The sequence below is a fragment of the Ambystoma mexicanum genome, chromosome 9 (genome assembly GCF_040938575.1).
Source record: "Ambystoma mexicanum isolate Mex_15411 chromosome 9, UKY_AmexF1_1, whole genome shotgun sequence".
Classification (NCBI taxonomy): Eukaryota; Metazoa; Chordata; class Amphibia; order Caudata; family Ambystomatidae; genus Ambystoma; species Ambystoma mexicanum.
Window position 1 is genome coordinate 172,657,701 of NC_090931.1, and position 24,967 is coordinate 172,682,667.

Consider the following 24,967-nt stretch of genomic DNA (forward strand, 5'->3'; position numbering starts at 1 on the left):
TTGCCTGAGACACATTAATGGGAATATTGTGGACAGAGAAGCAGTTGTACTGCTTGTCCAGCTTGCCCAAGGTGGACGGGGATCCAATCAGCAGAAGATCAGTTTTCTCAGTATTGAGGCATAACCAGTTATCTGCCATCCAGGATTGAATTGTAGATAGATTCTATTGAGAGTGTTCGAGTCTGACGCGTAATCGCCCAAAAGGGGGACTAGTACCCGTGTGTCATCAGCATAGTTTGTGTATGAGATGCTCATGACGACAAGAATTTTAAAGAGAGGTCTGGTGAGGAGGTTGTATAGTGTGGGGGCAATGCAGGAGCCCTGGGGTACACTGCATTTGAGGATGCTAGGTGTGGCACATGAGGATTCTGAAAAGACCTTCATGGCTCTTCCCTGTAGGAAGGAGGTTATCCAGTTGCAGGCCCTAGGCGAGAAGTTGGCCACTGTGGTGAGGTGGTGACACAAGGTCTTGTGATCAACCAGGTCAAAGGCTGCTGACAGGTCCAGTAGGAGCGCAGGTTTGCCTGCGTCTCGGAGGTCATCCATTTGGTTCTTCAGATCAAGGAGGGCCGTTTCAGTGCCATGACGTGGCCGAAAGCCTGATTGCCGAAGACTGAGGAGGTGGTTATCCTCTAGAAATGTTTGCACTTGCAGATAGGCTGCCTTGTCAAGTATTTTAAGAATGGGACAGTGGTGATGGGCCTATAGTGCCCTGGGACTAATGGGTCTACGGATGGTTTTTTAAGGAGCAGACAAACCCACGCTTCTTTGAGTCCAGAGGGCACATGGCCCGACTGGAAGGAGGCATTAATGAAGGCAGTGATGAGGGGGGCAAGGGATGGAACGCAGTCTTTGATGATTTGTGCTGGGCAAGCATCACCTTTGCAGTTGGACGGTTTAATACAGTTGAGGAGTGGGATGACTTCAGGGACGGTCACGTCCTTGAATTCAAACAGTGGAGAGTGAGTGGGAGTGGTAGGTGACAGTGAACTACTGTGGCTATGAGGTTGGAGAGAGCTTGCTGGTGAGCAAGGATTTTAGAGTGCAGGGTGACGAGTTTATTCAGCATGGCTGACTGAATATTATTACACCACGCATCATCCTTCAGAAGTGAGGCAGAGGGGCCGGGTTCTCTAACTCTCTGAAGATGGTAAATATTTCTTTAGTTCCTGACTTGGCATTGGATATTCTGGTATTGAACGATGAGGCTTTCGCTTTGATGATCGCCAATTTGCAGTCTTTGGCTAGAGCCTTGAAGGCCGCTAGTGTGATCTCCTTAGGGTTGCCACCGGAGTGTTCCCCTGGCGCTCTGGTGGATCTGAAAGGTAAGAGGGTAGGATGGGTTAGTAGGGTATAGCGGGAAGAGGTAGAGAGCGAGAGAGTTGTGATGTCCTGTTGACAGCTTCAGTTCTGTTCACACTGTTCGCTCAACATGGGTGCGATTGTCATGCCTGCGCCATGGGCACATACATTGGCGATCAATATGGACAAATTGGTATTCATTTATCTACAGAAAACTCTTGGATCAACCGCTATTCCCTTTTTGGACCTTATTTCCCATTTGCGAGAATTTGGTGCTTTTTTATTTTTCCCAAAAAACTACAATAACCACAATGCACTTGGCTATAACCATCTATTCCTGGCTATTCCTATTTTTCTTCATCAGAACTACAATCCCCAGAAGCCCTAGGGATTTGCTCTGCTTCCACCAGCTCAGGAACAGAGAGGGAGGTGGCCGATTGTCTGCAGGTGTGCTGAGCCAGGTGCAACCAATTAGCCTGCCTCTGTACTGGGCTGGGCGGTATAAAAGCTGCTGCCTGCAGGAGCTCAGTCTCTTGCATTAAGAGTCCTTCCAGCACCTTTTTGCTTCGAGCTACAAATTTTTGCTTCCTGTTGCTGCTTTTTCTGATTCCTGTTTTTCCAGTGCCTTGTTGCCCTGCTCCCCTGGGCTTACTCCTTGTTGCCCTGCTCCTTTGGGCCCCCTGCCTTGCAGCTTGCCTCACTCCGCTGCCTACAGCCCTTGTCCTTTTGGCTCCCTGCCTTGCAGCTTGCTTCCCTCCTTTGCCTACAGCCCTTGTCCTTTGGGCTCCCTGCCTTGCAGCTTGCCTCACTCCGCTGCCTACAGCCCTTGTCCTTTTGGCTCCCTGCCTTGCAGCTTGCCTCACTCCGCTGCCTACAGCCCTTGTCCTTTGGGCTCCCTGCCTTGCAGCTTGCCTCACTCCGCTGCCTACATCCCTTGTCCTTTGGGCTCCCTGCCTTGCAGATTGCTTCCCTCCGCTGCCAGCAGCCCTTGTCCTTTGGGATCCCTGCCTCAGCCCCTCTCCTGCTCCTCTGGGCGTACTGCCTTGCAGCCTGCTACACCCTGCTGCCTTCAGCCCTAGCCTTTTGGGCTCCCTGCCTCAGCCCTGCTCCTCTGGGCGTACTGCCTTGCAGCCTGCTACACCCTGCTGCCTTCAGCCCTAGCCTTTTGGGCTCCCTGCCTCAGCCCTGCTCCTCTGGGCTTCCTGCCTTGCAGCCTGCTACACTCTGCTGCCAACAGCCCTAGCCTTTTGGGCTCCCTGCCTTCAGCCCTTATCCTTTGGGCTCCTTGCCTTGCAGCCTGCTTCACTCCGCTGCCTGCAGCCCTTATCCTCTGGGCTCCCCCCCTTACAGCCCTGCTCCTTTGGGCTTGCTGTCCTGCTCCTCTGAGCTCTCTACCTTGCACCTTACAGTCCTCTGCAATCCTCAACATTTTTCCTGCATTTATTACTTTCAGTTACTTGCAGCCCCTCTGTATCCTGACTGCTGCTCCCTTGCTATCTTTCTCGTTTTCAACTCTCAGTTCTTTATCCCTGTTCAGTTCAGTTATACTGCTTTCCTTTCATTTCCTTCTGCCAGTTTGCTCATCGACTTCCCTATTCCTGGATATGTCTGTTATTGTCTTCTCTTGTATTGTTTGTAGACCCTTTTGTACAGGGCTTGTCTGGTGGTTTCCGCCAAGCAACCTCTGCCCCTTCCCTTGTCTTGTTTCTGTGTTACAGACACCCACAGCTGTTGTTCCCAGCCATGAGCAAACAGCGTGGGCCTCTGTTATAGCAAACTGTGCAGAAGGCTAGAGTTGTTTCCTAAGGTCCGTGGAACACTCTTCCCATATCTGCATACACCCCAAGAGGGAATCCATTCTGTTGTACCTTATTTCCTTGCTACACTTGCCTACCCTTTGTTCTCTTTTACTTTCAGCTGTGTGCGTACTTATCTGTCCACCTTACTTAGGCACAACCACCCAAACCCTACCTGGGTGCCCTGTGCCACTCTTAACAGAGTGCCATCCTTGACAGAGATTTAAGGACCGGTAGACTCGAATGTGCTGTTGTGCGGGACTATGTGTGGTTTGATTTGTTGTTGCAGTGTAGCGAAGTGCATAGGGATTGCTGTGCAAAGATCTGGTTGCGTTTATTTAGCATTTGAGAGGTGTATGCAGAGAGGTGAGGTTTTGGCGGTTGGGTTAGTGGGGCTTTTTTTCACCCAGTTGTTTCAGACATCTGTGTTAGGTGTCTCTGCCCATGTTATGTACTCGGGCGTTTTGTGGTGGGTCACTCGCCAGGTTCTGTGCATTGTGAGGGCTTGTCTCTGTAACCGTCTAGTGCTTTGTGGGCAGGAAGTTGGTGAAGGCCTCCCCCTGCCCCCCACTGCTTCGGTTCTCCTTGAAGTGCCCGGGACTATACGAAAGCCAGTTGTCAAAGGGAAAGAAAAGGCTGATGGCAGCACTGGGGTGACTGGTTGCGTGACCTGTAATTGGTGGAGTCTGGTCTAAAACTGTGCCTAGACCAGGAAGCCCCAATATATAAAGAAAAGCCCTACGCCCCAACGTTATGCCAAGGATAAAGAGCCACTGGTTGCATGACCTGTTATGGGTGGACCGTGCAGTCTAAAACTGTGCTACGACCAGGAGCGGGGTCAATGAAAGAGTTGTAAAGGTGAAAATAACCTGTGAACTTTGTTTGGAGAGCAAGAACTGTATTGAGCTTTGGGAAGGGCACACTGAGCCTTGAATGAAGACAACAAGGCTGCTTCTTGGAAACTTTGTGTACTTTTGATAACTGGATACTCCATGAACTGGTACCTGAAGTTTGGGGAATGTCGCCTAAACTTCTTATGAACCACCTTTTTTTCTTTTTACTGAATTTTTGCCAGTAAACCTTGTGTGGATTATAACCAGAGACTATATCCCAGAGAATACGAGCTTTGCAATATCCTACTATTCAAACTGTATCCTGACTTGGGAAAGGGAGCTAGCTAGGGCTCCAAACTTTATGGTATTCACTTCTTCAGTTGAAGCATCCCTTCCCTATAGTGGTCACTTAGTTGTGAGGGCCAAGCATAGGTTTGGACACAGACAGACCTTTTGATTTTGACACCCTGACTTTGAGGATCCTTAAGTTTATTTAGGCACGACAATCCTGCCATAGCGATAGGACCAGATAAGCATTTCACCCATGCTGATTCATTGAATAAAGGTTTTGAAATTATGCCACATGTGTCTGTGTCTCTCTCTTGATATAATCTCCAAAAAACAAAGTGACTCCACTTTGCTAGGAAAGGCGCTTCACAGTTAGCCCCAATTAGGTTGCTCATATACAGTCTACTGTAAAAAGTAGCCAAATGTTATTCCAAAGAAGTTCTGAAAGTCATGAGTTTTCATAACAGAAAATGTTTAATGCACATTTCTGAAATGTTTTCTGGTAAAGTTGTTCTAACAATGTTCACAAGATGCATTGCAAAACATGCATAGCAAATATTATCAAAAATGTTTATAAAAGCACATACCCATTTGTGAACCACATCCGTTTTGGTAGAAAATAAAAAGGAAACAAGAAACAAAAAGCATTTCAATTCGCTTGGTGCAATGGTTATGCATCTTCTATCAGTGTATCCGCCATAAAGGCAAGTCATGCATCTTGTGAACATTGTTAGAACAACAGTTATGAGATATCATTTATTGCAATAATACCGCCCTGATGAAGGTTTTATCCGAAATGCATTGGCACCAGAGTATTATGGGCAATTTCAGATGAATACTCAATGTGTAATTCACACAGATGAACTTTACCAGAAAACATTTCAGAAATGTGCATTAAACATTTTCTGTTATGAAAATGTCATGCCGCCGTCCTTTGGTGGTCGCTGGCGGCTATGGAAGGCTTGGCGTTGGCGGCGCCATTAGAATGTTCCGTGTTGTTTCTCTTCACTTCCTGGTTTGACTGTCTAGTCTTTTTCTCTCGTTCCTGTATTTAACCACGCCCTCCCCTGGGCTCTTTGCGTTGCAACTTTGTTTTCCTGTGCTTTGTTGCTGTGCTACTTTGGGTTCCTTGTTTAACTCCTGTTACCATTCCCCGCGACCTCTATCGCGGTATCTTTTCGTCCTACTTCTCTCCTCTCCTTCCTTTTTCCCGTTCCTGGTGCATGGCGGTTTTTCCACTCCGGTCTCTCGCACTGCTCCTTGTCCAGTATCAGCTTCACCGGATCCTCCAGCCTACCTGCTGCACCGAGGAATACATACCTTGATTATCCAGCTCCGGCTTTTCCTGCATTCCCGGGCTCACAGTCATCTCTTCCTGCTCAGCATTGGTACCAACTACATCCGTAGAGAGGTTTTTTTTAAGCAGCGGCTTTTTTTCCTCTCATCTTGGTTTCTGTGGGAAGGGGGCCGGCTGCTTCCCTGTCTATCAGGGGATCAGGGTGGCTTCTTCCCGCGGACGGCCGTACCTCTTCACAAAGACGAAAAAGCCCCAGACCAAGACCTTCAGAAGAAACCCTGTTCCGGAACAGACAGGTGAGGAGAAAGGGGAGGTGGACATTGATTTATCAGATTTGGAGGAAAATACGCTGGTTCCTAACACTCGCGACAGTTTGCAACGCCAGAAAGAGATTACAATGTCTATTCCGGAACAAGTCCAAGAGCTGCTCACGGCAATGCAGAATGTAACTTTAGAATTACAGGCTGTGAAAGCAGAAAACGCTGCTCTACGACAGCGAGTTGACCACTTCGAACAGTCCCGGAGTGATCTGCCTCCTATGCCCTTACCCTGCGGTAAATATGATGGTTCACCTACTGGATTTAAAGAATTCATGGAGGCTTGCATAATCTATTTCACCTTCAGACCTCAGACATATGCCTCAGATGCAGCCCGCATAGGGTTTCTGCTATCTAACCTTACGGGTAACGCTCTTTCCTGGGCTACTCCGCTTGTGACCGGTGCCAGTCCGTTACTACATGATTACGCCGGTTTCACCGCCCAGTTCAAATTGGCCTTTGAAAGGCAAGAGTCTGCGGTGGTCGCCAGTGAACAGTTACTGGATATTCGACAGGGAAGTTCCGATCTTCTGTCCTACATCTCCCGCTTTAAACGGGTGGCTGCAGACGCAGGCTGGCAAGAGAACGCTCAGTACACCATTTTTCGCCGAGGATTGAGGGAGGACCTTAAGGATGAATTAGCAAGGGTTACCAGACCAGCTACTTTAACCGACTTGTGGTCTACAGTGGTACAGCTGGATTTCCGTCTCTCAGAACGGCGGTCTGAACGTAGAAAACAGCGTGGATTTCCTGCTACGCCTGATCCTGGGATTACCTCTCCTTCTCCTACCTGTACGTCGAAAGAGGAGCCTATGCAAATTGGGACTACTCGAGGACCACTCACCTCGGAAGAAAGAAGAAGACGCAGGGAGAACAACCTGTGTATGTATTGTGGATCTAACCAACATATCCTTAGAGATTGCCCTAATGTACCACCAAGACGTTCGGGAAACGCCATTCCTCGGAGCTAGTAGGGACGAGCTACCGAGGGGGATTTACTGGTCCCTTTGTTTCTTTATCAGTCACACCAATGCTTACAACAGAAGACAACCGTCTTATGGCAGTCGGAGTAGAGTTATTTATCTCTCAGCAGTCCTATGAGGTTCTGGCACTACTGGACTGCGGCGCTGCTGGTTGCTTTATGGATTTGGTTTGGGCGGACAAGGTCGGCATTCGCCGTTTGCAGAAAGACGAGGACCAAAAGGTTGAAGGTGTGGATGGTAGACCACTCAGCTCGGGTCTAATCACCCATATCACACCTCCGATGCAGATGAAGATCCTACATCACAACGAGACCATTCAATTCTACCTCATCCGAGCAGCCCATTTTCCAGTAATCCTGGGAGTCTCTTGGCTTCGGAAGCATAACCCGACCATTGATTGGACAAAGAACCAATTGTCATTTACCTCATCTTTTTGTCGTCAGTCATGTTCTTCACAGACCCTGCATACTTCTGTCCACATTTTACCAGATATAACCTCCAGTTTAGATGTGTTGAAGGTAAACAGCATCCCTAAAGAATATCTCCGCTACCAGGAGGTGTTTACGGACGATGGCCCGCAGGATTTACCTCCTCATAGACCAGAAGATTGTCAGATCATTCTTCAACCCAATGCTGTTGTTCCTTTTGGACAAATGTTTTCCCTTTCCCTCAAGGAAAAGAAGGCTCTCAAGGAATATCTGGATTCTAATTCACATCATGGCCTGATCCGACCTTCATTTTCTCCTGCAGGGGCTTCACTTTTCTTTGTTCCAAAGAAGGGTTCCAATGAGCTTCGTCCTTGCATCGATTATAGGGGCCTAAACCAAGTCACGCTTAGGGATAGGTATCCCATGCCACTGATGGGAGACATTCTGGAAGCAGTACAAGGAGCAAAATTCTTTTCTAAAATCGATTTAAGAAGAGCCTACCACCTTTTGAGGATACGAACCGGTGATGAATGGAAGACTGCTTTTCGCACTCCCTTCGGACACTACGAATACTGTGTCATGCCTTTTGGCCTAGTCAACGCTCCAGCAATATTCCAAAGATTCATGGATCGCATCTTTTCTGATCTACTTTTTCATTGTACCGTCGTCTATCTTGACGACATCCTGGTCTATTCTAAAGAAACCCAACTCCATTCGGATCACCTCCAACAAGTCCTTCAAAGACTGCAAGACAACCTACTTAAAGCCAATGCTGATAAATGCATATTTCAAGCCTCCGAGGTCAACTATCTTGGCTTTATCCTGTCTTCAGAAGGAATCCGCATGGATCCCGCTAAGATCGACGCCATATTGCAATGGCCTACACCCCATTCTATCAAGGACGTCCAAAGATTTCTAGGGCTAGCCAATTTTTATCGCAAATTCATCCAGGGTTTCTCGAATCGAGTTCTTCCCATTACAAAGCTGTTAAAGAAGTCTTCAATGCCTTTTATCTGGTCTTCTGAGGCAAACCGAGTTTTCCAACAACTTAAGGAGGAATTCTGCTCTGCCCCGGTACTTCATCAACCAGATCAGAATCTAAAATTCATTGTGGAGACTGATGCCTCCTCTGCGGCGATAGGTGCAGCCCTTCTACAGGAACATGAAGGTTTGGAACATCCAGTTGCCTACATGTCCAAGACACTGAATGACAGCCAGACACACTATTCAGTAATAGAAAAAGAACTCCTGGCCATGAAAACTGCATGCGAAGAATGGAGACATCTTCTACAAGGGGCTAACCATCCCTTTGAAATCAGAACTGACCACAAGAATCTTAAAGTACTGCAAAAGATGGAATGTGGCAACTCCCGTCAGGCGCGTTGGGCGCATTTCTTTTCCCAATATGATTTCACATTGACCTACTTACCGGGTTCCAAGAACATTCTGGCTGATGCTCTTTCTAGAAGCCCTTATTCCGACATGTCTCAGAAAGAATTAGAATTTCCCAGTCTCATGCTTCCTGAAGTCAAAGTAATCTGTTCGGTGGAGTCTTTCTTAGAAAGAGTCCGCAAGGCCACGCGGTCCACCTCTCCTCTCTCAAAGGATCTATCCCTTAAAGATGGTTTATGTTTCAAGCAACAGCGATTGTTTCTGCCAGACAGATTCACACGTCAATCGGCTTTAAGGTGGTGCCACGATGATCCAACGGCAGGACACAGAGGTGTTAAGAACACTTTGGAATTGCTTCATCGCAGGTTCTGGTGGACCGGTATGGCCAAAGATGTTTCAACCTACGTCAAATCATGTCCAGTATGCTGCCGATCCAAACATTGCACTCAAAAGTCGATTGGTTTTCTCCAACAACAGGATCTTCCCAAGAGACCCTGGAGCATTATTTCCACGGATTTTATTGTGGATCTGCCACCTTCGGAAGGCTGTTCATGCATCATGGTAACTGTCGACTGCTTCACTAAGATGGCACATTTCACTCCCTTGGCTGGTCTTCCTACTGCCTCTGAGATGGCGGTTGTATTTGCCAGAGAAATCTTTCGCTTACATGGTACTCCGGACAAGATTATTTCTGACAGAGGTTCACAGTATACTTCAAGGTTCTGGAAGGAGCTTTGTGAGAGACTGGGAATGGAACGGGCCTTATCATCTGGTTTTCACCCTCAGACTAACGGGCAGACTGAAAGAACCAATGCCACGCTGGAGCAGTATCTTCGATGTTTCACAAACGCCCAACAAGATAACTGGGTTAGTCTGCTGGTCACAGCGGAATTTGCCTATAACAATGCCGAACACAGTGCCACTGGTCTCAGTCCTTTCTTTTGTTCCTATGGGTTCCATCCCAGCTTTCTTCCTTCTCTCTCCTTTCCTCCTTCTACCACTCCATCGGTGGATGCTTTGCTTACCAGTATCTCAGAGGCCCACAAGTCAGCCACGGGAAGCTTGCGGGCGAGCAGTCTTCGGTATCGATCATACTGCAACCTTAAGCGCCAGCCCGTTCCAGCTTGGCGAAAGGGCACCAAGGTCTGGTTGTCTACTAGGTTTCTGCCTCGCTGGCTTCGCCCCTCTAATCTGTCTCCCCGGTACCTGGGTCCTTTCCCTATACTACAACAGATCAACCCCGTGGCCTTCCGCCTTCAGTTGCCTAAACACATGCACCGTCTCCATCCTGTATTCCATTCCTCTCTCCTGAGAGAATGCAAGGATGATCCCTACCATCGCCCTTTGCCACAGGACCCAGTCCCCAAGGCGGTTCCTTCCGATGAGTATGAGGTGGCCTCCGTTCGTGACTCCCGCCATCGGCGGGGTTGCTTGGAGTATCTCATCCACTGGAAAGGGTATCCACACTCGGAGGACTCCTGGGAACCGGTGTCTCATGTTCACGCTCCAGCGTTGATTCAGCGGTTTCACCGTCTGTTCCCGGGGAAGCCGGGGGGTGTGTCCCTTGGGAGGGGGCATACTGTCATGCCGCCGTCCTTTGGTGGTCGCTGGCGGCTATGGAAGGCTTGGCGTTGGCGGCGCTATTAGAATGTTTCGTGTTGTTTCTCTTCACTTCCTGGTTTGACGTCTAGTCTTTTTCTCTCGTTCCTGTATTTAACCACGCCCTCCCCTGGGCTCTTTGCGTTGCAACTTTGTTTTCCTGTGCTTTGTTGCTGTGCTACTTTGGGTTCCTTGTTTAACTCCTGTTACCATTCCCCGCGACCTCTATCGCGGTATCTTTTCGTCCTACTTCTCTCCTTCCTTTTTCCCGTTCCTGGTGCATGGCGGTTTTTCCACTCCGGTCTCTCGCACTGCTCCTTGTCCAGTATCAGCTTCACCGGATCCTCCAGCCTACCTGCTGCACCGAGGAATACATATCTTGATTATCCAGCTCCGGCTTTTCCTGCATTCCCGGGCTCACAGTCATCTCTTCCTGCTCAGCATTGGTACCAACTACATCCGTAGAGAGGTTTTTTTTTAAGCAGCAGCTTTTTTTCCTCTCATCTTGGTTTCTGCGGGAAGGGGGCCGGCTGCTTCCCTGTCTATCAGGGGATCAGGGTGGCTTCTTCCCGCGGACGGCCGTACCTCTTCACAAAGAAGAAAAAGCCCCAGACCAAGACCTTCAGAAGAAACCCTGTTCCGGAACAGACAGGTGAGGAGAAAGGGGAGGTGGACATTGATTTATCAGATTTGGAGGAAAATACGCTGGTTCCTAACACTCGCGACAGAAAACTCATGACTTTCAGAACTTCTTTGGAATAACATTTGGATACTTTTTACAGTAGACTATATATGAGCAACCTAATTGGGGCTAACTGTGAAGCGCCTTTCCTAGCAAAGTGGAGTCACTTTGTTTTTTGGAGATTATATGTTTGAATAGGTCCTAGTGCTACAGGACCATTTATGGACTGGCAGCTCCAGGCGAAAATATTTTGAAACACACCTTTGGATCTCTAGGATATTTGATGCAATAATCCTAAATTTTAATTTTCAAGTGGTGCCCTCCTCTCTCTTTTCATTTTTGTGTCTCTCTTGATACCATGCCTGTCTCACAACAGTTAAACCTTAGGAGGTGCAAACAAGTGCCTACAACACCTTAGCTTAGAGCCATTGCACAAACCAAGATCAGCAGAAAGATAACCCACCCAGGCTTCAAGAGGCATGACTGAACCGAGTGGTGCCTAAAAGACTGAGTGACATTAGGAGACTCTCTGGCAGAGATACGATTTGTCCCAAAGACCGTTTTCTTTCTGCAGTGGAAAAGGAATGTACTTGTACATTCACTACGCCTCTGAGAGCAAATTCCACCAGTACTGGCTGGAAGAAAATATGCTAACAGCAACCAGGAACCCTACCGCCAGAATGGAAATTTACAGAGGGTACAGATGAACCTTGCAAAGTATGTAGCGCCAAGACACAGCAACACCCATGAAAGGGAACCTGGGAGAGACTTTACTCATGGCATCCTGACCAACGACTTGTCCAATACTCGCTAAGGAGCGCTGCTGCGGAAACATATCCATAAGGCTGTTAGTTTGTTATTTCGTTGCCCTCAAAAGAAGTCCAAGCAAAGCTCTAATTTCCAAAACACTTTCATTGTGTGCTGTCATGGTCCTCATGGCATACATCTACAGAAGATACCCACCCTGAAAAAAGCCATTTACAAAGCCCCCACTTTAGAAGCATGCACTGGGGATGGGCTGCTGACACAGAAGGGACACCCCTGTCCTCAGCCTAGCAGGGTCCCAGTCAAAGATCTCCACTCACAGAACATTCAAGGCTCACTACTTTAAAAGTAACATACCGCCCTTCCAGATGTTTTGAGGAAACATCATATGCACCTTTATGTAGCACAAGATATAGGGTTGATGGTGGCTATCATGAGTGAAACGTTGTCAAACTTACCATTTCAATTACATTTTGGCTCCTCCCCGTACATTTATAAAGTGAACCTCACTCAATCGGATCTGTCCAATTAAATTAAAGCATTTGTCTTTGCCTTATGCCATTGGCTGTTTTGCCCTCTGCTCTGGCCAGTTAGGAATCATTCTTCCTCACACACAATGACAGTCTCAGAAACAAAGCCACACTGCGGCCACTTTAACAGATTTTTATTTAAATTAGCCACAATATAGTATTGCACAACCCTTAATTGCGTGTCCTAGGCCCCTTCCCCTCCTCCCCACGTGCCCTTTTTGACCCAAGGACTAGTGCATTTCAGAATTGCAAGGCACAAATAAGAAGGTGGTATGTGGCTGGATCAAGTACATTGTTAGGCGACGGCTGTATGTACAGTTTACCTGTGTCCACCCTAAAGGGATAAAACAAAGTCTGATATGGCTTTGAATCTCAGCTCATGTCATGGCATTCACTAGGATTCCAGTGTACAAGCAAGGTCCCTATTCACATGTGGTCACACAGAAGATAGCGTGATCTTTAGGTCACTGGGACACTCACATGTTACAATAAGTGAGCTCTGTTTACCGGGTTTGCAGTTTAACGAGCCAAAGGCTGCCACAAGACATTCCAACACTGCATCATTGTATGCTAAGGCAGTATGAGTGTACCAAGACATTTTCAGATAGTACAGTCTTTGAATTATACTGTACAGCGACGTGACAAAACTATCAAGGGGAATGCAGAGGATGACATAGGACATGCTCGCGGAGGGAGTAAGCACGCATGCCAATACCGTCAGGCCCAGAGGTGGGATGACCACACTTGATACAATGAAAGAGAAAATGCTAGAACAGAGAAGAGTGAAAGTGTAATCCACAGCAAGGTAAGTGCACCCAAAGGTAGTGAAAGTAAACCATTGGGGGGGGGGGGGGGTGGATACAAATCCATGGCGCAAGAGAAAGAATCCAATGTCAACTTGAGACAGCCAGGTATACAATCAAATAACACATGGTCTAAGGCACTTAAGCTGAAGCACAATACTAAGGCAAGAGGGGCAGAAGAGCAGAACTGAGAACAAAGGGAAAAGATGCTTACAGTGCAAGAATTCAGCAAGGTCCGCTGTAGGCAACTTATTTACTAGGACATAAGACCCCGGGCAAGTCATCTGTACTAGGTTCCCTACATTGCAGTCAGTACAGTCATCACACTGGTCCTGCTATTGTACTCGTACTAGAACAGATCATGTGTATGCACATCACAGTCTCAATGTCAGTACCACCATGGCCCAGTTAAATTCAACGCCCATGTTCAGAATGTTCTTGTGATGGACCCAGTTAAGCACCAACAAAAAGTGTCCATGTCTTAGTACTGCATGACTTCCCACCGAGAGAGAACTTGGTTCTGTGTGACCTCTTGGTACATTAATATTAGACGGAAAGGACGCAGTCAGTAACAGCAAGAGCAGATGTATAGAAAGTTACTGTTCTACAGCACGGTCTGTACCGGTACTGCCCAGCCAGGGCAGCAGCACTCTTGCTCAGCATCACATCATAATACAAGTATACAAGTGCTGTCTAACTCCATTTCAACAGTTGTAGCTACTAAGAGTGTGTTCAAACCCATTGTCTGTACTAGTGATATCTTGATAAGGAATTGTGAAATTATAGTGAGCGCCGCCAGATCGATGTCCAAGACATCCTGATCACTCACAGAGTACATTAAATGCAATTTTATGGAGCTACCCGTTTCCCCAGTTTAGTCCACACTAGAAGCGCCTAGCCCATCGTGGGTGCCCTGCCAGTGCCGGCATGAAGTACAGCGCTAGAAACTGTCAGCAGAATCCCTTTCCAGTTCTCCAGGATACCCGCATTGTTCGGTCAGTGGTGTTCCCATAGCTGCCATCTTGACCTTTGCTTTATTGATGTACCAGAGGCACAGTTTCACCATGCATATGAACATCAGAGGAGCCTGCCATCTGGCTCACATGGACTCCTTCTGAATCTTCTGCAGGACTTTCTGTACCTTGTTTTCCACGCGCAGAAATTTGATCTTCTTCCACGGGTTGTAGGTTTGGCGCCGGCTGCACTGCAGGTCCTCTAGCAGCAGCCGCAGATGCCGCTCTAGCCGCTCATGGTCCCATCCCTTCACGTTCTTGGTCACCACGTTCAAGATGAGGGACCAGTATTGCGACACATCGGTCCCCTCTGCCAGCGACACCAGAGCCTGCACGCCGTCTCTACTCCTCCGCAGCTCGTGAAGTGCTTGCCTCCCCTCCTCGCTGACATTGTTGAAATACAAACTGTTTGGGCATAAAGAAAATATATTAATTTGGTGGAAAAAGCATCACAACGGTTGTGTGCAAAAACAAGGAGGCAATTGCTGAACACAATGAGAGAACCACCAACAATAACCATGGTGGGCAGCTAAACAAAACTGCTTAAATTGTGTACACAGATGACTTAATAGCACTGGAACCCTTCTGAAGGAAATGGATAGTCACCCATCAGCTCAGTGTTCGAATGGTACCAAATTAAATTTATCTTGATCTAATAGCCTGTCATGTCACCCTACAGACGTTTTAAACTTGAACACCCATCAGCCCCAGGCAGTTTGGTCAGCGGTAAATGATACTGGGAGTTGTAGTCCAGAGCCTCATAATGAGTAACCATAGTCTGGGGTGGGGGGTAATCTGTGGCTGCTGTATGAGAGTTGTGGAAAGGTTAAGAGGGTCTCCCTTGCACTCAGGCAGCCACTGCTCTCTACAGACAACACATTGTGTGCACTCGCTAAACTATGACAGCAGGCCACAGACCTTACTTAGAGAGAGAAATTAGGCGAGGCCAGCATTTACAACTGCATGTTGCCCTGGCCATTTAAAGGGCACTTACACACACTCCACGGCTGCAGGACATGGCCGCGGGCGGGCGGGCGCACGCACGCACGCACGCACGCATGCACACACACACACACACACACACACACACACACACACACACACACACACACACACACACACACACACACACACACGCACACACACACGCTCAGGTGCAACGTGCTTGTCTTGGAAGCAAGACGACACGGAGCACCACAGGTTCAATCCCCGGGTCTGCGCTTAGAAACCTCTGGGTATTAAGCGCGTTATAAATAACCTATCATATCATAATTAAGCTCCTGATGGGATAAGGTAAAGCGCCGCAATCCACCACTTGAGAAATGGGACCCCCCCTGCTGTAGACTGCCATAGGTCTAATTTTCTGGACTCTGTCCTGAACCTGCTTTCCTTTGTGTGTTTGACGGTTTTTATTATGAATATAAAAATAAAGTAAGAAATAATTTCCAGATAAAACAGCACGATTGGCAACGAGCCAGCTGACACTACCTCTAATTGGAGCTTCACACGAAGAGTCTGGAGAAACGTACACATTTTCAAGTATTTTCTCTACACGTTATAAACTCTTATCAAAGCTGATTAATGCTCAGTGCTCTAGGCTCTTGTTCTGTCAGGTTTGTCTTTGGTGGAGACCCTGTATAGTTTTTCCTTGTAAACCTTCCCACCATAGTTTTCACAGCCGGTGAATAAACCCCACACCACTAAAGTTGCATGATGCGGTCTGTAGACGTATTGTCAGTGCGTTTGTCCCTGGCAACTTGTCACATCAATGAGTGGCAGTTGTCTATAGACGACTGTGTAGAATGTTTGCCAGTGATCATAAGGAAGTGGAGCAGGGCAACAGAAGACCACAGCAGTAACGGCAGAGACAAAACCACAATGGTACTCTCAGGAAACAGCGAACATGTGTAGTTCCTGAAACCCTGCATTCTAGACCACGTGCTGACGATCACATGCTACTGTGCAGGTGACATCCATGCAGACTGCTGCGAGGGATCGGTAATGAGAGACGGACACAAAGTTGTAGTTTTCTCAACTTTTGACATATTTATTAAAATTAAGAGGGAATGGCATACACACCCGTCTGTCCATATCCTAACCAGAATGTTCCTATCTAGCAAACTAAAAGCTAAAGAAAGATGACCTTGTGTCCAATTGTATCTGACCCTCACAATAATACACACAATCAAAATACATAAGGTAAATACGTCTATTTCAGTTTAACCAAAATGTGCAAAAGCTCAAACTTAGATTTTCCCATAAAGCAATACTTTTAACAGACTGTAATTCCCTTCCCCTGAATCAATTCAGGAAGCCTTTAGAAGTTATTCTGTTTCAACATTGTTCTATTCAGTTCAATGATAAATGTCTCTTTCATTCAACACCTCTTTCAAATGGGTAAAGAAAATGGCTCTTTCAGAAAGCACTTGTTCAAAATCACAGCACCCGTTTCTTCCACAAAATATTCATTCCAAGTAAAAAATAAATATTACTTAAAATTGATGTCACAACCATCCTTTCAATAGAAAACCTTTTGTCACGACAGCACAGCAAATGCCTGTGGTTAAGTAACAGTTTGTCAGAAGGATAAAGTATTGATAAAGTAAATATCTTTTATCCACTGTACTCTGTATAGAAAAAAAGTTTCTCCTTGAATGCAACTGCTCTTTTCCTGGTTCACTACCCTGCCAGGAATGGCTTTCAAGTTCATTTACAACCCTTTATAAACAACAAATATCTCTCCTTGAAAACAACCGTTCTTTTCCTGGTTTACTCACCTGCCAGAAATGGTTTCTACTTCACACAACTAACAATTGTTTCCCTGCTCGTGGCAACTTTTGTTTCAGGTTTCTCCCCACCAACATCTCATATGAAGAGAACTGTAAAATGTTTGCCTGATTATTTGCTTCTGGCAATGTGGGTTCCAGGTTCGCCCAAACTGATATCCCATGTGAGGAAAATTGCACCCTTTCTACCGTTCTCTCCCTTCTTTAAAGTCTTTCGGCTGGTGGCAATGCAGGTTCCAGGTTTCCCCAAACTCAAATCCCATGTGAGGAGAACTGCACCATTTTTGCCCTTCTTTTCTACTAGGTCGGTATTCACAATTGTCTCTGAATTGCAATTGTCCCTTGCAGAGCGCCCCGGGGCTACCTCTGTCTCTAGGTTGACTCACCGGCTTCTTTCGGCACCTGCGCTTTGTTTCCCAGTGTTGCAGTGCAATACTGAGGCGGGCAAGACCTTGGTGCACTGTCGGACCCTTTGCGGCCTACCAGCACCGTTGACAGCTCTCCTGCGGCTGCCGCTGCTCATGAAGCACTTCCCGTTATCTTGCAAGGCTCCACCGGGTCTTTGGGTACTCTGGTCGGCCGGAGCGGTATCCGTTAACTTGGAGCACTTTTTCCTCTCGGCTGGGCTTCTTGCTCCACCTCGGCTTTCTTCTCTCCTCACCTCCGGCTGGGTTTTCGATTTAAATGTCCCGCTCAGCTGATTAGAATAGAAAGAACTAGAATGCACATTTGCTTGGTCTCAATATTGATCCTCATTAATTCTTCCCGTCTCTTCCTCGTCCCAGTACCATAGGCATTCTGACCATTGAAGTCATAATGTTTTTAGGTTTCCCAAAGTTATTATGTTTCAACTGATGGTAAAACGAAACAGAAGATGTCATATGAACATCATGTGCAACAACATTAAGTTTAGGATTTTTACCCAAGACAAAATCATTGCAGTCAGGGAGTACCACATGTGAGCCATACATTTCCAACGTAGAAAGCTCATTCTGTTTAGGTGGTTGCTCATATATTATCATCTGGGCTTTAACATGAGTGGGTTTTGCATATTGGCAACATGCCTCAGGTTTTTGGGAATTATAGGCTCTTCATCCTTCCAAAAGGACGAATACTGTGTCTCTCGTGAAGGAGTCACCACTTCTACACGACAGCCATCTCCTCCCATGCGATCCTCCCTCATAATGCCACCCCCAGGGTCAGGATCAGGTAGTGGCAGCCTCCCCCTGGCCACATGTGAAGAGACTTCAGGCTGGGGACCAGTGATGACTCAGTAGGATACATCACATGCTTTACTCTACTTGCACGGATGCCACTTCAGTCACAGCAGAGCCGAAGGTAACCAAACAGACAGAATAGGGCCTTACAATTATTTGCTACAGTAGGGCTGAGGGTTGTTTTTCCCTGCAACTCTTTTTTACTATTGCTACTTTGAGCAACATTCCCTTTTGGGTTTCTAACCCGGTTTGTGTTCCGGCTCCCAATACAGTGCTCCGAATCTCTTCCACATAGGCTGGGTAATTAAACCTCTGCAATTAAACTTTAGCCATTAACCAGATCTGCGTCCCTGTCCAGCACAAGAGGTATGATACTGATCACAGGAATGCTAAGGGCTGGTGCGTTCGAGAAGGCTGGGTGACAGGTCAGAAGACAGACGCAGGCTCTTTAAGAAAATTTTAAGCACATTTTATTAAATAATAGTAACAACGGCCTAGCTATCCCTATGGCTATGGGGTGTTCCCCACCTAAAGAATAACTAAGGTGCTCGTCAATCATCGGTTTCTCTATGTCCAAAGAATAATCTGTTTACTGTCCAAAGTTATTACAAGGAGTTCCAAAATATCCCTCTCTGGGAACGTTACTCTTTCCTGCTTTATTTGATCAAAGTTCACATTTAGTAACCGTTCTGTATTTCTACTTTCCTACAATCCACGGAATAATCTTGTACTTGTCCATAAACCATCACGCTTTACCTTTGACAATGGTATTTCTTTTGTATCCAATTCTCCTTCACTGAGCGTCATGGATATCTCACTTATTTTATCACAGTTCACAATAGTAACTCTTCTTTTGTACTGGTATGAATCATTTGTTCCGTGTTTCTTTCGTAGTTATTATTTCTGTGCCTTCCCGGCCCCCAGTTACCTTCTCTCCTCTTCTGAAACATCCCTGGGACTGTGACGGGTCTGTCAGCAGTTCCTGTTCTTCGGTATACTTGCAAAGCAGACTTTCTCTGCATTCCTCGCCTGCGGTCCTCACACTTCTTCTATTCAGTATCTCACCAGGGAGCCAAGTCATCTGCAGCAGCGTGCCTCCGATGGTCTCTGCGCTGTTGCACATGACTCTCCAGGGTCACACCACCACGGATTCTTCTTCTCTCCAGCTTTTCAGTATTCTTGACAATTCAGCATTTGTTCACTTGCCCAACAACAAGTTTGGATTTCACGGGTTCTGTGCAACATAATGGCTCTGCCTCGTCCCAGACTTACATTAGCATGCTACTTCCTCTGCATGGAGACGTACTGCTCCCTTTCTGGTCATACTTGTTCCCCTTCCTTATATGACAAGTGTGTGTCTCTTAATCCACTCGTTTCAGTGGATTGGTCAGTTTTCATTAAAGAGATATTTTCTTTTTCTCGTGTAGAATAACATCCTTCAGCATCTTCTTCAGCCCAGTCTATGTTTGACAAGATTTTATAGTCCCATATATGCCATTAGCCTTACTGGAAGGGAGTTCCTCACAGGAACGGGAGTCCTCATCCCCCAAGAGGGGAGTGGGGGGCGGGGGGTGTATCTCCCGGTGAGGTCCCACTTGCCCCGACCCATAGGTAGGTTGTTGTGGAGCGGGCTAACCTCCCTAGCCTCACAGGGGGTGAGGGGATGAAGGGGGGGCTCCCCCTTGGGGAGAAGGGACAAATTCCCTCGATTCGTCAAAGCCACCAGACTGGTATGAAGTTGAGGAACTAATCACCACGTTTCACTAATGTTGAGACAACTACACTAGTGCACTCATGCCATCTGGAATCAGATGGGGATTAGCAGCTGCTTCATCGCCATGTGAACAAGAATGGCAGTTTGATCAGACATATATTCTTTGCAGGCCGAGAAGTCTGGTAAGTAAGTACATGCTTTGTACTGAGGTCCTCTCCGTAAGAAGGGCCACGTTCAAGCACTCCAGTATTAAGGGATGTATGAAAAAGTGATCAATTTTATCAGGTGCGCCTGATTTATGCATGGACAGCTTCGGAAATATCCATTTTATTTTCATGCGTCACCATGCCGTTATAATCAACACTCATCAATGTCAAACTCTGCAACACCAACACACTTTGCACATATCATAGTGGAGTATGAACTGAACTCCACACACCTGGCAAGTGGGCTTCTACAGCTTAATTCTTAGTACAGGCAGGAGTGGATAAATGCCTAAAGGAAGGCATGAAACAAGCTTAACCGACAAAGAAATAAATATTTAAAAAAAGAAAAAAGGGGAGGGGGACCATAGACCACTAGCTGAACTACGCAAACTGAATAGAAGGAGAATAAATAAAACCGTTCAGGAACAGCTTCTCATTTCTGAAGACCTGGCTCGGCCTTCCCTAGTAAGGCTCCTGAGGTATCCCCTCCGGGTTAACCTCACCCCTTGGACTGGGTGGTCAGGGACAGGTGCTGGATAGAACTCAAACAGTCTATGAAGGGAGTCGCCTAAACACAAAAAAAAGAAATCTATGGCCAACAGCGTCAGGATGGAGGATTAAGTAAACTAAGTGCAAGAGTCTATACACTAAGAAGACCTAGCGTCCTAGTCTAAGTTCCATTACCTACTCGAAACAACAGAAGCCCAGGTTTATCGTTCAATGTGGATGATCTCCTGTTCACTCAGAATCAGGGTGTTTAAAGCACCCCATCACCCTTCTTAATGGACATGGTTAGTTGCTCCAGGTATTGGAAGAGTTGTCCTCTCCTCTTGGGTCACTTTCCTGGGCTTTGTATGTGTAGAAGCAGCACACGCATGGGCCAGCACTTATTATTGCCCTGGCTTTAGGGAATAACCAAAATTATTACGGCCAGGTATTTCTCCACCAACCCCATGCCTGCTTGGATGCATTTAAGACTGGGGTTATCACCCACCAGCCGTGGATCACCCTTCAGGGACAGAGCCCACTACAGGCCCAGATCTGCTCTTTTACTTCCTGGTATGCCCCACACCAGCAGGTTCCCGATGCTCTTTCTTAGCTCTCCTGCTCCCTCGAGTCCAACCAAGATCTAAGTTATAGTTCCCAACAGATAAATCTCACTCCTAAATGGCTTCTGGCCTTTGCCAGCTTCCGAGTTCTGACCCCGAGAAGGATCCTTGCATGGAGTTCTCTTTGCTGCCTGATCTCCCTCAGGGGCTCAGCTAACTGGCCAAGTCACCTACTCTTCACTCCTCTCACAGTTTCTGCCACCACATTAAGCTCTGTGGAAGGCTGTCCTAAATCACTCAGAACGTGTCTCTTTCGCTGTCCTTTTATATGGTATCCAATGACTTCAAAAAGGTCTGTGGTTACTCGTGGTCCATCACCCCCTGACAATGGGTTACATGCTTGATCAGGGCTTTGTGGTTCCAGCCCACTTTCAAATGCTACCCTTCCCTTCTCTCATTTGTTGTGAATCTCCAGGTTTTCAATGCTGACTAATGGTCAGAAACTAGTGAGTGTGACAAGGTTTTAAATATGTTGGACACCATCTTAGAATCAGGCAGAACGGTCATTGTGGATTCTCAGGTCTGCTGACCGATCCCCTTCACTTCTAGTAAATGTTCTTTCTTGCTAGTACCGTTTACATGCAATGTGCAGGCCTCACGCTCTCTTCCCCCATTCTAGCAGGTGGCTGTTTCTTGGTGTCTCATTGACAGACATTGTTCGTTTTCTGATGCACACAGCAGGTCTCGCTCCACAGGAGCAAACTCCCAGACTGTAGGGGTCCTTACGAGTTTCCCCCGTCGTAATTCCGGCAGGAAACAGACCTACCGTTACCAGCACCTGATATCCCAATATTACCGGGATATTCCAAGTGCCAGCAACAGTGGTCATTCAGTCCCATAGGACTCCATGGAGGAGATTGCCAGAAATACTGTGTTTTTTGCTAGTTGGGGCCTGATTTACCTCCAGCTTTTGGCTGGAGGTATATTAGTGAAACCCCACCTGCAAACTTAGAACTTTTCCAGACCTGCATACTCGTAATGACCCAATGTATGTTAAAGGGATACTGTATTTGCTGCATTTTCTGTACACTTTCCTAAAATCATCTTGTTGTTGGAATATATGTGCTTGATTACTAACACCACTAAATAAGAAGCAGCAAAGAGCTGTACAAGTCATGTGTGGCTAAAGGTAGTGGAAGGGGAGGTTAAAGGCTACCCATACAATAGTGGTGGTATATACCTCGAAGTAGCAGGTCTTAAGTGACCCCTAGGAATTCATTAATAATCAGGGTCTCGAGTTCCCTCCTTAACTGTAGGAGTGCTGGAGCAGTCCTGATTGCTAACAGGATGCTGTTCCAGAAGGCTTGGGAGTAGCAAGAGAAGGCCAGTTTCCAGCTGTTCTCTTTGCATGCCGGACAGAGTGTTAAACCATACCCACGTCTCTAGATTAGACCCAGAGAAAGCTGCATTTGCTGTGAATCGTGTAAGGTATTTAAATTTCTGTCTCTGCAACGCTCTCTGTGTTAAACCAGATCAGAGATAGCATGTGGTTGGCATGAATTGCCACATCAGGGGCTAAACAGCTTCTGGTGGAAGCCATACTCTTGACACACCACTATAACAAAATACAAATCTGTGACAGACATCATGCTGCATAAATGCTGGTACAAGCAAGTACATTTTGGATTTGTTCTCCGCCTTTTGCTACATTATTCTGAAAGTGGAGAATTTGTTTATGTGCTGCACTAAATTTAGTGTTGGTTTACCACTCAGTGTAAAGTGGTAGGTCAGAAGGAGGTGACAGACCAGTTTTTGTCATTTCAAGGTTCTTTATTTAAACTATACTTAATCCATGGGTTTGCCTACCTACCCAAAATAACTAATGTGCTTGTGGTCTGTTGTAAAGTCCACACAGAAACAGTCTGTACTGCGTCCAACTGTAATCTACTCTGTCCGCACCACTAATGGGAAACAACAAAAGACAAGGAGAATTACTCCATTCTCCTGGATAAGCTTCTTCAGCCTTACTATGCAATCTAGAGATATTGCTTGGCTATCCAGTGAAGTAATTGGTTTAGTTGTTGTAGGGGGCTCTTCACAGTCCTGCGTTCCCGTGATTGTTCCCTTGGCAAGCCTTTCTTCCTCTGCCTGGTTAGCTTAGGAAATCCTAGAAAACAATCTCTCTTCAGTATCTCTAAAAGTCTTTCTCTTCCTTGTTCCAGTAGGGAGACCAATTCCCTCTTTGAATGGTTCTTATGCTCTCTCTTGCTACAGTTCAACTCTTTGTGCATAAGACAATTGATCTCATATTCCCCCCCTCTTCTTATTCAGGGTCTTCCTTCTGTCTATTCTTATTGTAAACTCAATAATAATTCGCTTATTCAGTTCTTATCTCACTGAGACAAGTAGGATGGGCTTCACAATGGTTTTTCTCTTCGGCCCACTTACTGGGACGAGTAGGCTGACAGTATACTTTAATGCTGTGTTCCGTCCCTGGTCTTCTGCCATCCCAGTTAGTTTGCTTTTCAAAAGGTTGGCATCACTGTGCCTGTTTGCAGGAGCCGGGGGACTGTGTTGTCAGGACAGCTTGGTTTCTCGTTCCGTCTACTTTGCTTTCTTCTCTGCAGCTTCAAGGCTCCAACGGTCTCGGCGTAGTTATCAGACTCACCAGTACACCCCTCCAGGGTCACGCCACCGCTCTTGCCGGTTTCTTGGGGCTTTCTTCCCCTCTGCTCGTCGACCTTGGACTTCTGAGATTTCTGGCTGACAACACCTTCTGCCTTCCTCCCAACGGAGGAGATCTCTTGTTTCCCGGTTCAGTCACGACTTAACTGATTTGAAGCTCCCAGGCTTCATTTTTATTCCTCCCCATCTCGTGCGCTCTCTCTCTCTCACACACAGAAGTCCTTCTTCTCTTTCTATTTATTTCCTGTTTGGTCCTCCCCGGTCCTCCTCAGCGGAGGAGCGTCGTCCATCCTCTGTTTGTTGAACACTCCTCATTCTTGGTTTAGTCTTCTTTGTCACAGTATTTTTGGTTCCAGATCAGGGAGTAAATATTATTACTCTTTCATCATCATTCTTCTTCACGGCATTTGCAATATATTGTTCTTCGGTGGGTAATCTTGAATCTTGCATTAACACACAGTGGTTTGGCTTGATGGTGTCCCTGTGGTGTCAAAGGGAAGGATTTTAGGGAGTTCCTCTACGGAACGGGAGCACCTGTCACTCAGGCAGAGTCTCTCCCCATGAGTTCCGACCTGCCACCGCCACTAGAATGATTAATACGTTAGTAGGCTCACTTCCCTAGCCTCACAAGAAAAGGCTCCTGCCTGGGGAGAAGGGACTGAATCCTGCAATTCATCACAGTAAGCAAACGTAGCCTGGTTGACTTCTGTGGAAAACCCTCTGCTGCTTTAATTGGAGTTGTGCTCAAAATCCAACAAAAAGGGTCCCTATACGCGGATGCTGCGATCTTTGCATGAGGAGTGATGTTCATCGCACTCAACGACCAACTAAACATTCTGCAGCTGGTGTTCGAGACTTCAGAAGTTCTTTCGTGACTGGTGGCTTTCCAATATAGTCGGACAGGTAGTAGATTAGAAAAGTGGTTCCGCTAGTACTGCAGGTTATTGGTGGCAGCATTCTTTCAGGGTGTTCATTTCCTGGATCAGCCATGCCCACTGACCCCAGGCCTGGACCCGTGTCACAGACCATGTGCGACAGGGGACATGTACAAGAGTGCATCCCACCCAGCAGCAGCTTTTCTTACCAGCTTTTTTCTCCTCTTCTTTCCAAGATATGGTGCTGCTCTTCCACGCCCCCCACTTTGAACACCAGTGGTCCAGACGGACACTGGCTGTGGGAACAGTAGAGCACAAAGGGCACTGGTACAAATGCAGAGGATTCAGGCATATGTGCACATGGACCATGGGGAGATTGTGGGCAATGAAGAATATAGATGGGCACT

General features: G+C 46.9%; 1 protein-coding gene across 1 annotated transcript in view; it reads right to left on the bottom strand.

The window, feature by feature from the left end:
- Positions 1-12,331: 12,331 nt before the first annotated feature.
- NLRX1 (NLR family member X1) overlaps positions 12,332-24,967 on the bottom strand; it is a 74,731-nt gene continuing 62,095 nt past the window's right edge. Inside the window, exon 9 of the mRNA XM_069614375.1 lies at positions 12,332-14,433. Coding sequence (XP_069470476.1) covers positions 14,115-14,433 — 319 coding nt within the window. The 3' untranslated portion in view covers positions 12,332-14,114. The remainder of the gene's footprint in view (positions 14,434-24,967) is intronic.